The 12,742-nt window shown below is 35.6% G+C and overlaps 1 protein-coding gene and 1 long non-coding RNA gene across 2 annotated transcripts in view; one reads left to right on the forward strand and one right to left on the reverse strand.

Annotated features, from left to right (window-relative positions):
* Positions 1 to 12,742, forward strand: part of THSD7A (thrombospondin type 1 domain containing 7A) — a 581,601-nt gene that overhangs the window by 445,345 nt on the left and 123,514 nt on the right. The window contains exon 7 of the mRNA XM_007536219.3: positions 151 to 345. Coding sequence (XP_007536281.2) covers positions 151 to 345 — 195 coding nt within the window. The remainder of the gene's footprint in view (positions 1 to 150; positions 346 to 12,742) is intronic.
* Positions 1 to 12,742, reverse strand: part of LOC132539895 (uncharacterized) — a 375,892-nt gene that overhangs the window by 202,863 nt on the left and 160,287 nt on the right. The window lies entirely within an intron of this gene.

Raw genomic sequence — 12,742 nt, forward strand, 5'->3', positions numbered from 1 at the left:
GTTGATATAGGCAGGCTCTAGAGGGACATTGGTCACTATTTGCCTTTGCTTTCAAATTAAACCAGAAGGAAAATATAATTATCTGGTTTCAGCTGCTCTTTTTATATTTTTTTAAAGATGATAGACTGATGGTGATGATTTCTTTCCCAGGAGAAGAAGTTGACAGAAAGCTGTGTAGAGATGCCATCTTCCCAATTCCTGTTGCCTGTGATGCCCCTTGCCCCAAGGACTGTGTGCTCACCACATGGTCTCCGTGGTCTTCTTGTTCACACACCTGCTCAGGAAAAATCACAGAAGGGAAGCAAATACGTGCAAGGTCCATTTTGGCCTATGCTGGAGAGGAAGGTAAGATAATCACCCAACATCAAGAAGGACATAATGATATTTTCCCTTTAGAAATGGGTACATATTTTCTTTCTTTAACCTGAAGAAGATATTATTCTTCAAAAATCAGCTAGCTATCTAACTCCAGAGGTCCAAGATCTATTATTAAATCTGTTGACATACTAGGGAACTTGCTTCTGTTTCTCAAAATCATTCTTAAGGAAACAAAGATTAAAAGTGAAACACTGCCTCCATATTCAAGTTCTTTTCATTTAAAGTTTCTAACGTATGAAAATGGACCTCAAGCTTCCAAATGTCACATTTCATTCTTTATTTCAGTGGCTATAATTACCTTTAGAATTGCATTCTACATACTTATGTATTTAATAATGAAGATAATTTAATAATGAAGATATGGCTTGAATGAAAACTACATGGTTTTCTACTGTTCCATTTTGTGAATATAGTATCACAGATCCAGAAACCTCATAAGTAGATTGCATTCATTTTTAAATATGTTGCTCCTAAATCACTTTCTTTATTGTGTGAACTAGGCATATTTTTGTCATATGTTCATACTTCACTTTGCAAGCTTTATTGTCAAGAAATACAAGGTTCTTGGTAATTGTCTCTCAAGCTTATTTTCAAATTCTAATTTGACCTCTGAATAACTAGGATATATGTCATATTTAATCTTGTCATCCTAGAAAATAACAGAGGAGTAACGAAAGCATAGAAATAAATCAAATTTTATCACATTAAGCCTTGTTCTATGTCAAGAGTATAGCTATATGGTATTTTAATATAGTCATACTAAATGACACTTTTCATTCATATTTACATTGATAAAAATATGATTTAATTGCATAAAGCATGCATTTATTTATAATATAAGTTAAATAATATTTTATTAAATTTTAGATCTAGATATTTATTTTTCAACTTACGAGGTATTTTTCTGAATTGATCAGACTTGCTATCTGTTAATTTAAAGTACATGTTTAAGAATGTTAAGTACTGTAAAGTGTGAGATGAACTTTATATGTATATGTGTATGTATAATCTTAACATACGAGACAAAAAAGTAGTCAACCTAAGAGAATTACAATTTTTTTATATTGTCCAAATCTCCCTTTTTATCTTAATGTTAATTTAACTATTTGTTTGCAGAAATAGTATATCTTTTGATCCAAACAGTGTTTAGAGAGAAAATTATACTGCTCCTTGTACTGTCAGTGTTTAACCTTGTATAGACTATTTTCAGACTTCAGTCTCTATCGTTGAAAATTATGTCTTAAGCTTCATTAAAATTAGATCTGTGGTCACCCTGCTTCTTTTAAATCCATTATGCTCTGCAGATACTTGCTTTATGACTAGTAATGAGTGACTTTTTGCCCCATGAGTTACATGGTAAAGATTTTGCTTGCTTGCAGAACTCACCAGATCATTATTTCTTTAGACATGATGCTTCACACTGAAAGGTCATAAAATGTCTTAAAGGCAGAAATTTATGATTATACCTTGATATGTATCATCCAATTAGTTTTAAAGCTGTGGCCTTCAATAGTTTTTAATTAAACCAAATAGCTGCATTATAAGCACAATGTCCTGGGAATTATAGATGTTTATACAGTAAATTATAAGGTCATGAATTCAAAACACAATTTTAAATGGACATTACAAGGAAACTGTCAATATGAAATGTGCTCTTTTCTCTACTAACAACAGTTATAAAAGTTATAGAGTTATATAAAATAACTGAGGAATTTATCTTTCAGAAATTATTAGATACTTATTTGCTGAATATTGAAATATATAAACCAAAATTCTTAGTTATTTATAACATTATTCAGAAACTGTATATTTAAGAAGTTTTAAAATATGGTTACACATCAGATAATTTTTTGTGGAATTCATTTTTCTTTCTTAATGTTTTACTTTTATTAGTGATTTAATATTGATTTATAAGATTATAAGGGGTAAAATTGTAATAGGGCTGTAATTCCATTCAGTTCTCACCATCAGAGTTCTGTGTCCCTTCCCCTCCACTGGAAATTTCCCTATTATTTGTTCCTTTAGGGACATCAACCAGAATTCTTTTTGAGGTATAGAAGGTGGGAGTTCTGGTTTCTGTAACTGCTCTTCTGCTGGAAATAGGCATTTTCAGGTCAATTGATACCCCCAAACTGCTTCTATCTTTTCCTAATGGGGTAGGACTCTGGAGAGATGAGGTTCTAGGAGACATTAATGAGTATATATGCTCAGGATGGAACCATAGTAGTATCTAGAACTTGTGGCTGAAATGCTATAAAAAGATAGCAGGGAAAAATGTTTAATAAATAGGAACCATAAGGGAGGAATACAACAGATAAAAGGAGTTTTATAAGGAAGCTAGAAAGTCTATTTTAGGAATGTCCCTAGAAGCCTAAGTCTTTTTTTATTTTTATTTATAAAATGGAAATATTGACAAGACCATAAGATGAGAAGGGTACAGTTCCACATAATTCCCATCACCAGAACTCTGTATCCAGTTCCTTCCTTTGATAACTTTCCTATCTTTATCCCTCTGGGAGTATGGACCTAGGATCATTATGAGGTGCAAAAGGTAGAAGGGCTGGCTTTTTACTTCCCTGCTGACCATGGACATTGACAGGCTGAGCCATACTCCCAGCCTTTCTCTCTCTTTCATAAAAGAACACAAATTATGGAGAGATCTGGTATGGTCCAGGAAATCCTAACAATGGGATTTTCGAAGTTAACTCAATTGCATATAATTTGGATATAGCAATAACTATCTATTGCTTTCTTAAACCTTAAGAAGCCTAAGTCTTTTTTTAATAATTTATTTCTTTATTGGGGAATTAATGTTTTACATTCAAAGTAAATACAATAGTTTGTACATGCATAACATTCCCCAGATTCCCATTTAACAATACAACCCCCACTATGTCATTCATCATCATTCATGGACCTGTATTCTCCCCACCCACCCACCCACCCCAGAGTCTTTTACTTTGGTGTAATACTCCAACTCCATTTCAGGTTTGACTTGTGTTTTCTTTTCTAATCTTGTTTTTCAACTTCGGGCTAAGAGTGAGATCATCCCATATTCATCCTTCTGTTTCTGACTTATTTCACTCAACATGATTTTTTCAAGGTCCATCCAAGATCGGCTGAAAACAGTGAAGTCTCCATTTTTTACAGCTGAATAGTATTCCATTGTGTATATATACCACAACTTGCTCAGCCACTCATCTGGTGTTGGACACCTGGGTTGCTTCCAGGTTTTGGCTATTACAAATTGTGCTGCCAAGAACATATGTGTACACAGATCTTTTTGGATGGATGTGTTGGGTTCCTCAGGATATATCCCCAGGAGAGGAATTGCAGGGTCATAGGGTAGGTCCATTTCTAGCCTTCTGAGAGTTCTCCAGACTGTTCTCCACAGAGGTTGGACCAATTGACATTCCCACCAGCAGTGCAGGAGGGTTCCTTTGACCCCACACCCTCTCCAGCATTTGCTGCTGTTACCTTTTCTGATGTATGACATTCTCACAGGAGTGAAGTGATATCTCATTGTTGTCTTTATTTGCATTTCTCTGACAATCAGAGACTTGGAGCATTTTTTCATGTGTTTCTCGGCCTTTTGGATCTGTTCTGTGGTGAAGATTCTGACCAGGTCCTCCCACCATTTTTGCATGGGGTTATTTGTTGTCTTGTTGTTGAGTCTAACAAGCTCTTTATATATGTTGGTTATTAAACTCTTATCTGATGTATGGCATGTAAAGATCTTCTCCCATTCTGTGAGGAAAAAGAACAGAACCGGAGGCATCACACTCCCAGATTTCAAACTGTATTATAGGGCCATTGTCATCAAAACTTCTTGGTACTGGAACATGAACAGACACACTGACCAGTGGAATAGAATTGAGATCCCAGAAATGAGGCCCCATACCTATGGACATCTAATCTTTGACAAAGGGGCCCAGACTATTACATGGAGAAAGCAGAGTCTCTTCAACAAATGGTGTTGGAAACAATGGGTTGAAACATGCAGAAGAATGAAACTGAATCACTGTATTTCACCAAATACAAAAGTAAATTCCAAGTGGATCAAGGACTTGGATGTTAGACCAGAAACTATCAGATACTTAGAGGAAAATATTGGCAGAACTTTTTTCTGCATAAATTTTAAAGACATTTTCAATGAAACGAATCCAATTACAAGGAAGACTAAGGCAAGTATAAACCTATGGGACTACATCAAATTAAAAAGCTTCTTCACAGCAAAAGAAACCACTACCCAAACCAAGAGACCCCTCACAGAAGAAGCCTAAGTCTTAATAATCTTTACTTGTTCTTTATAGCTAAGATGGGGATTGACCAGAAATATTGTCTGGGAAGATGATATCAAAGAGTAGGACTAAGAAGCAGGTTTAGGGCAGTGTTGCTTGCAAACTGGAAGAAGATACATAACACAATTAACTATTTACCACAATGATCTAACCTAGGGTCCATATCCATTCATATTTAGCATAGGAGCCTGTACAACCTCTGAGTCCCTGTCAGACTGAGCTCACAGCCCATAGTCACATCTCAGAATCTTCTAGGTTGTACTCATTTCAGTGCTAGTCTTCCTTGAGTAACAGAGTAGGATGACGCAGCCTCCCTTCGGAGAATGGGACAGTCCCTACCATTGCTAGTTCATAGTGAGGGTATGGTCCTGAAGAAGCCTAAAAAAAAGGCTTATAATGACATTCCCAGAGGGTGTGACCAGAGATGGTAGAGAGAGGGATCCATCAGAGATCTAGGTCCATAGGATTCCCTGTCTAGGATCCCAGTTGATAAGATGGCCTGAGAGTGGTCAAAGAGACCATAGTTAAGTGAACCAGTCTCTTGCCTTTATCCAGCTTTTGTAGTCACTTATTTATCTGACAAGCTTGGACTTTCTCCTTGTTGTTAAAGCGTTGAGTGTCCTTTGTCGTATCCAAACCAGTATTAAGTTTATAGGATCTGGCCTCAAGTTAGAGAAAAAAATCTTAAAGAGAAAGGAAAGAGTTTCTTATAGTCTTAGAGTTTATAAAAGCGAAGTTAATTATTATATAACTGAGTTGGTAGCTTGTTTTTCTTTGAAAATCCAATAGTCAGGATTTAACATAATAAACTTGACCTCACTACACTTTGTAACATTTAAGGATGTCTACTAATAACAGCATCTTAGGTACTGACAGGGCCAAATAGTTTTGATCTATCTGGCCTAAGGTTGTAGGTAAAGTTGATATAAAACACACACACACACACGCACACACACACACACACACACACACACACACACACATTTATATATATATGCTTAAAGCATTTAGCTCAGTGTCAGAATCTGACCATCTTCCAAATATGAGACATTAAATATTGAGGCTAAAGAAAATATGTATGCTCAGAGCTATGATCTAAGCAGTTAGAGAACTTGAAGTATTAAATATATTTTTCATTATTAGCATATTAAATCAATAGTGATTTATAATATTATAAATTAATAGAACCATAATTTCATACCATTCTCACCACAAAAGGTCGGTACCCCTTCCACATCCCTCTAGGTAACCACAATAGTTTTCCCTCAGTTTTGGATATGTCGACTTTTTTTTTGTTTGCTTATTTGCATGTTCCTGCATTCAAGTCTACATATTCCACATATGAGTGGACATTCTGTAGTTGTCTTTTTCTCCTTACTCACTTCTCTAAGTATAATCTTCTTCAGCTCTACCTATTTTATCTCAAAGGATATAATATCACCTTTTTATTGCTGAATAGTACTCCATTGAGGATATGTCTCATAACTTTTTTTCCAATCATCTGTTGAAGGTTATTTTGGTTGCTTCCATATTTTAGCTATTGTTAATAATGCAGCTATGACTATGGGATCCATATATGCCTTCAATTTAGTATTATTAACTCTCTTGTAGTGGGATTGCTCGGTCATAAGGTATTTCCATTTGTATTTGATTAAGGGTTCACTATAGTGTTCTCCATAGTGGTTTTACCAGTTTCTATTCCCATAATAAGTGTAATAGAGTTTCTTTCTCTCTCCACATTCTCTCCAACACTTATCCTATCATGCTTTGATGAAGGTCATTGTAACAAGTGTGAGATGATATGTCAATGTGTTTTTAATTTGCATTTCTCTGCTGATGACTGAGTTAGAATATTTATGCATATATCTTTGGGACATGTGTACTTCTTCTTTAGAGATCCATCTATTCATATCTTCTTCCCACTTTTTTATTGGATTTTTTTCTTTTAGTTGAGCTGTATGAGCTCTTTATAGATGTTTAATATCAACTGCTGGTCTGAAGTGTAATGTGCAAATATCTTCTCCCAGTTACTAGGTTTCCTGTTTTCTCTTATAAATTTTCTTTTGATGTTTAGATGCTTTTAAGTTTGATACAATCCCCATTTGTGCAATCTTGTTTTTGTTTCCCTTTCCTACAGGGTGAAGTCTACAAATACATTTGTGATGTTAATGTCATGAAATATTTCATAAATTTGTTCTTCTATATATTTTATAGCTTCAGGTCTACTATCAAGACCTTTGATCCATTGTGTGCTAATTTTAGTATATGGTGTTAATTGGTAGTAATTTCATGTTAGATAAGTGAGAATACTTGATTTCCCCCTCATAGCTGAAATATAATTTTACAGCATACAAGATCCATGGCTGTATTCCTTCTCTTTTATTACTTTGGATATGTCATTCCACTCTCTCCTTGACTTTAGGGCTTGTGATGAAAAGTCTAATGGAAGCCTGATAACTCTGCCTTTGTATGTAACTTCTTTCCTTTCCCTAGCAGCCTGATTTTTTTTTTTTAATTTAAGAAAGGAGATATTAACAAAACTGTAGGATAGGAGGGGTACAACTCCACACAATTCCTACCACCCGATCTCCACATCCCATCCCCTACCCTGATAGCTTTCCCATTCTCTATCACTCTGGGAGCATGGACCCAGGGTTGTTGTAGGTTGCAGAAGGTGGAAGGTCTGGCTTCTGTAATTGCTTCCCGCTGAACATGGGCATTGACTGGTTGGTCCATGCTTCCAGTCTGCCTCTCTCTTTCCCTATTAGGGTGGGTCTCTGGGGAAGCGGAGCTCCAGGACACATTGGTGGGGTTGTCAGTCAGTGAAGTCTGGTCGGCATCATGCTGGCATCTGGAACATGGTAGCTAAAAAAGAGTTAATATAGAAAGCCAAACAAATTGTTGAACAATCATGGACCTAAAGGCTGGAATAGTGCAGATGAAGTGTTGGGGGAGTACTCACTGCCGACTTTTGTGTACGTCTGCTTTCAGGTATATATTTTTCCCTAGTTTATGGGCACCTGTGAACATATGCTGTATCTCAGGGGGCCTGGTCTATATCTAGCTTTGGAGACTTTATTGGGGAGTGGAACACCTTAAATGGAATTAGAGAATACTATGAAAGGAAAGGTCTCACCTGAGTGATGAAGCTGAAGGATTGTCACTCCAAACCTGAAGTCTTTGGTCACAGTCTGAAGTGAAGCATGCTGGAATGACATTCCTTTTGTTGATTAGGTTTAGATTGGCAGATGCAATATTATTTGATATGGATTGAGAGAAGCATGCAGGAAAGTGGGCCCCACCCTAAGGTTCCAGGAATGGGGGAAATATAGGCTCTGTAGTGGAAATGTGAGGTTCCTACTGTCTTAGGGTTCAAGAAGACAATGGATAGTTATTGTTATCATCACATTATTTGGTAATTGGGTTAACCTTGAAAAGTCCATTTGTTAGGGTTTGCTGTATAATACCAAGCATCTTGTATATAACTGTATCTATTCCTGCTATCCCATTTTTCCTTTTTCTTTCTTGTTCATTTGGATTTGGTTGCTATTTTTTCTTGGACTGGAGACATTGTTGGGCTAACTGGTATTAGTTAAACTGCTTCAATCCTTCCTTCAGTTACTATTGTAATTTCTGAGGGTGGTGATTTCATTTGCCATAAAGGTATTTAGTATAGTGTGGCTTATACTAAAAACACAACTGAGGAATAACAGAATATAAAAATAAAAAAGAAACATTATTTAAAAAATGGTTATATCAAGAGCAAATAAAACTGCTACTACAATGAATGAAGAGCCTAAAAGAAACTACAAATCAGCCAGAAGTAACCATAGATAACAAAAGCATGCAAGCAATAATAAACTTATTAATCACAGAAATGAAAACAACTTGGGAGGAAAGGAATAGCAGCATTAGGAAAACAACAGATGAGACCATCAAAGAAAATACTAACTACCTTGATGCAATTAGAGAACTGAAAGCTGAAATAGTTGAACTGAGGAAAGAAGCTGAGGGAAGGGAAAGCAGGCTAACAGAAGCAGAAAACAGAATTAGTCAGACAGAGGATGAGTTAGAGAAAACTAAGAAAGAGGTGAAAGAGCTCAAAAAGAGATTGAGAGACACTGAAAACAACAACAGAGACATAAGGGATGATCTCAAAAGAAGTAACATTCATATAATTGGCCTGCCAGATGAAGAAAGAGAGGAAAGGGAAGTAAACATTCTAGAGAAATTATAGAAGAAAACTTCCCAGCCCTAAACAACATACAAGACTTTAAGATTCAAGAGGCCCAGAGAGTTCCAAACAGAATCAATCCAGACCTGAAGACACAAAGACACATCATAGTTACAATGAAAAGAAGTAAGGATAAAGAATGAACCCTAAAGGCTGCAAGAGAGAAACAAAAAGTCACATACAGGGAGAAAACCTATAAGACTATTAGCAGACTTCTCCACTCAACTCTAAATGCCAGAAGAGAATGGCAAGATATCTATTGAGCCATGAATGAAAAAGGGTTTCAACCAAGGATAATATATTCTGCTAGACTTTCATTCAAACTAGATGGAAGGATCAAAACTTTATCAGACAGACAACAGTTAAAGGAGGCAACCATCACTGTGCCTGCTCTGAAAGAGGTACTAAAAGACCTTTTATAAACAAAAACATAGCTGTAGTACTTGCAATATATCAGAGCAAATAAAAAATTGTTGAATAATGGCACTACAATACATTAAATCCATAATACCAGTAAATGTCAATGGCTTAAACTCACCCATCAAAAGGCACAGAGTGGGAGGATGGATCAGAAAACATAACCCAACCATATGCTCCTTGCAAGAATCCCATCTGACACAACAAGATAAACACAGACATAAAGTGAAAGGATGGAAAACTCATACAGGCTAATGGACAACAAAAAAAGGCAGGAACAGCCATTCTCATTTCTGACACAATAGATTTTAAATTAAATAAAGTAATAAAAGGTAGGCAAGGTCATTACATAATATTTTAGAGGATCAATCAACCAAGAAGACTTAACAATTATTAACATCTATGCACCCAATGAGGGACCATCTAAATACATCAAGCACCTACTCAAAGAACTCCAAAAATACATCAATACACACTGTAAAATTAGAGACAGAGGAACTATTCATTTGAAAGAGACTAATAATAACATGATATCTAAGGGGCCAGGTGTTGGCGCACCTGATTGGGCACAAGTTACAATATGCAAGGATCTGGGTTTGAGTCCCTGGTCCTCAAAAAAAGCAGGGGGAAAGCTTTTTAAGTGGTGAAGCTGTGTTGTAGGTGTCTCTCTCCCCCTCTATCACCTCCTCCCTCTCCCTCTCAATTTCTGGCTATCTGTATCCAATCAATAAAAGCTAATAAAAAACATGATATCAAAATGCATTATTTGATAATGAACTAGATACTTTTGCTATAAAAAACATTTTTGAGACAGGTGAAAAGTTTGATGGGTAAGAGGTTTAAATGGTAATAATATACTAGTGTTAATTATCTGATTTTTTTCATCTTGAATATTGAATGTGCTTATATATAAAAACATGCTTGACTGCATAAAATGTATTCCTAAGTATTCAGAGTAATGTAACATCATTTCAACAATTTCTTCTCACTGATTATGGGGGGAAAGCATTAGTAGCATGCTAATGTAATTCTGAGGTAAGTCCAAGATTAAACCAAACAAACAACAACAACAACAAATTGGGATGTAATTTCTTCCTACTTCATAGTCTTTTGTAGAGTAATTATATGTAGCCCAATATGAGCATAAAACAAAAATGACAATGAAATTCTTCTTCATGAAACACTGCCATTTGAAAATCAAATCATAAATGATAGCAACTGAAGATAACACATAGATTAGTAAAAGTACTTTACATTTAAAAATTTAATTTATATATGTGTATGTTACCTCCTAGACTTTAATTTGTTTAAGTAAAACTAGCAATACATTATTATCATTTTACAATACTTAGAGTTAATAGTTAATCCTCTCTGTGCTGTCTAATTGTCAAGAGAAGTCCCGAAAACTAATTTAAAATTATGTTAGGAGTTTCAGAAGGAAACTAACTCTTAACACTTAGTGAGGTATATTTTTCATACAAATAGTAATATGTTTAACTTGAATTAAAAAGTCTAAAATGGTGTTAATTTTTTTAAACCCTCACTTTTCTGAAAACTTGATTTAGGAAGGAAAAATTCTTTTCAGAATGTTTTCTACTAACAATAATAATTTCGGTTAATTCTCCATAGTTTAGTTAACTTAGAAAGCAATGAGTAACTCTACAGTTTAAAGTTACACGATATTACAATTCCATAGCCAAAATTTAGTGTGCCTTTATACTTGGCAGAGAGTAGATCCAAATTAAAACAGAACTATGCCAGTTTGTTCTCAAATGAGTAGTCTTTAAAAAAAAAAAATCACATCTTGAAATGTAAAACATTGAAGAGGGAAGTATTTTTATTTTTAGCTTGTTCAGTTTTTAAAGCTAAGTAATTTTAATTCTCAATGAGTACATTTCTTGGAGGAATTGGAAAAGCCTAGAATATGTACACATAACTGTGACTTCTAGCTAAATACTATCATTTGCTCATCTTCTATTGGCTTTAACAACATCTGTTTCTGCCTATTATCAACAGGATTTATGGCAACTCCACAGTGGGAAGTCTTCCACTTCTTTCTGGAAGTAACAAAAGGGAGTGTTGAGGGGTAAGAATGCTGCTGTAAAAACTTCTGAGGCTAAGCTTGCTCTTTTTTTATTTATTTTTTTCTTCCAGGATTATCGCTGGGACTCAGTGCCTACACTATGAATCCAGTGCTCCTGGCAGCCATTTTGTCCATTTTTGTTGTTGTTATGGCTGTTGTTGGATAGGACAGAGAGAAACCCAGAAATGAGGGTGACAGAGAGGGGAAGATGGGGGGGGGGTGATAGATACCCACATACCTGCATCACCACTTGTGAAGCAACTGCCCTGCAAATGGGGAACCAGGGTTTGAACCAGGATTCTCACACTGGTCCTTGAGCTTTGCCATGTGAGCTACCTCCCAGCCCCAACTCTTTCTATGTCACTCATATTCTGCCATCAGTTGCCCTAATCATGGAATTGCCACTGTGTTTTCACACAGCAACCTTTTATCAAAGGAATCTCCGCAGCAGTAGCAGAAAAAGCACGTGCACCTTAAAACTGTAATTAAAGCTAAAATTCATAATTAAAGGTAAAATTCGGGAGTCAGGTTAAGCGCAGGTGGCGTAAAGCGCAAGGACTGGCATAAGGATCCAGGTTGGAGCCCTGGCTCCCCATCTGCAGGGAAGTCGCCTCACAGGTCTGCAAGTGAAGCAGGTGAAGCAGGTGAAGGAGGTCTGCAAGTGTCTATCTTTCTCTCCCCCTCTCTGTCTTCACCTCCTCTCTCCATTTCTCTCTGTCCTATCCAACAACAATGAGAACAATAATAACTACAACAATAAAACAAGGGCAACAAAAGGGATAAATAAATAAAATAAATATTTTTAAAAAACTAAAATTCATAATACACTAATTAATCTCTTTTTAACATGAGTTCAGTACTTTTTAATTTTAGTTGTCAGTTACTTCCCTATGTTAACTCTGCACTCCAGTTGACTATCAACATTTCTAATCTCCAAGATCATACCTACATATGATACCTTCACCTTTTCTTCTGCTACTATCTAAATATTTTCTTAGCCCTCTGAGATCTCTGCTTTGTCAAAGTCCAACTCCTTCAACACTCACCTCAGTGACTCTCAGTTTTATTCCCCACCAAATCAGTGAAGTATTATATTTTTGAATTTCAATTATACTACATATCCCTTCTAATGTAAGTATTATGCTGTGTCTACTTTTGGCTTATCTCTTAATACAATTACTTCAAGCTACATTCAAGAAGAATTAAAGAAAGTCAAGTCCTCATTTATGTGAATTTTTTCTTTCTTTCTTTTATTTTCTTTTGTTTGTTTTGTTACTAGTACTTCACTGCTCAAGTTTGGTTCTTTCAAACTGAAATAGAGATGGAAAG

Source organism: Erinaceus europaeus, chromosome 8, assembly GCF_950295315.1.
Source record: "Erinaceus europaeus chromosome 8, mEriEur2.1, whole genome shotgun sequence".
In the NCBI taxonomy this organism is placed as follows: domain Eukaryota; kingdom Metazoa; phylum Chordata; class Mammalia; order Eulipotyphla; family Erinaceidae; genus Erinaceus; species Erinaceus europaeus.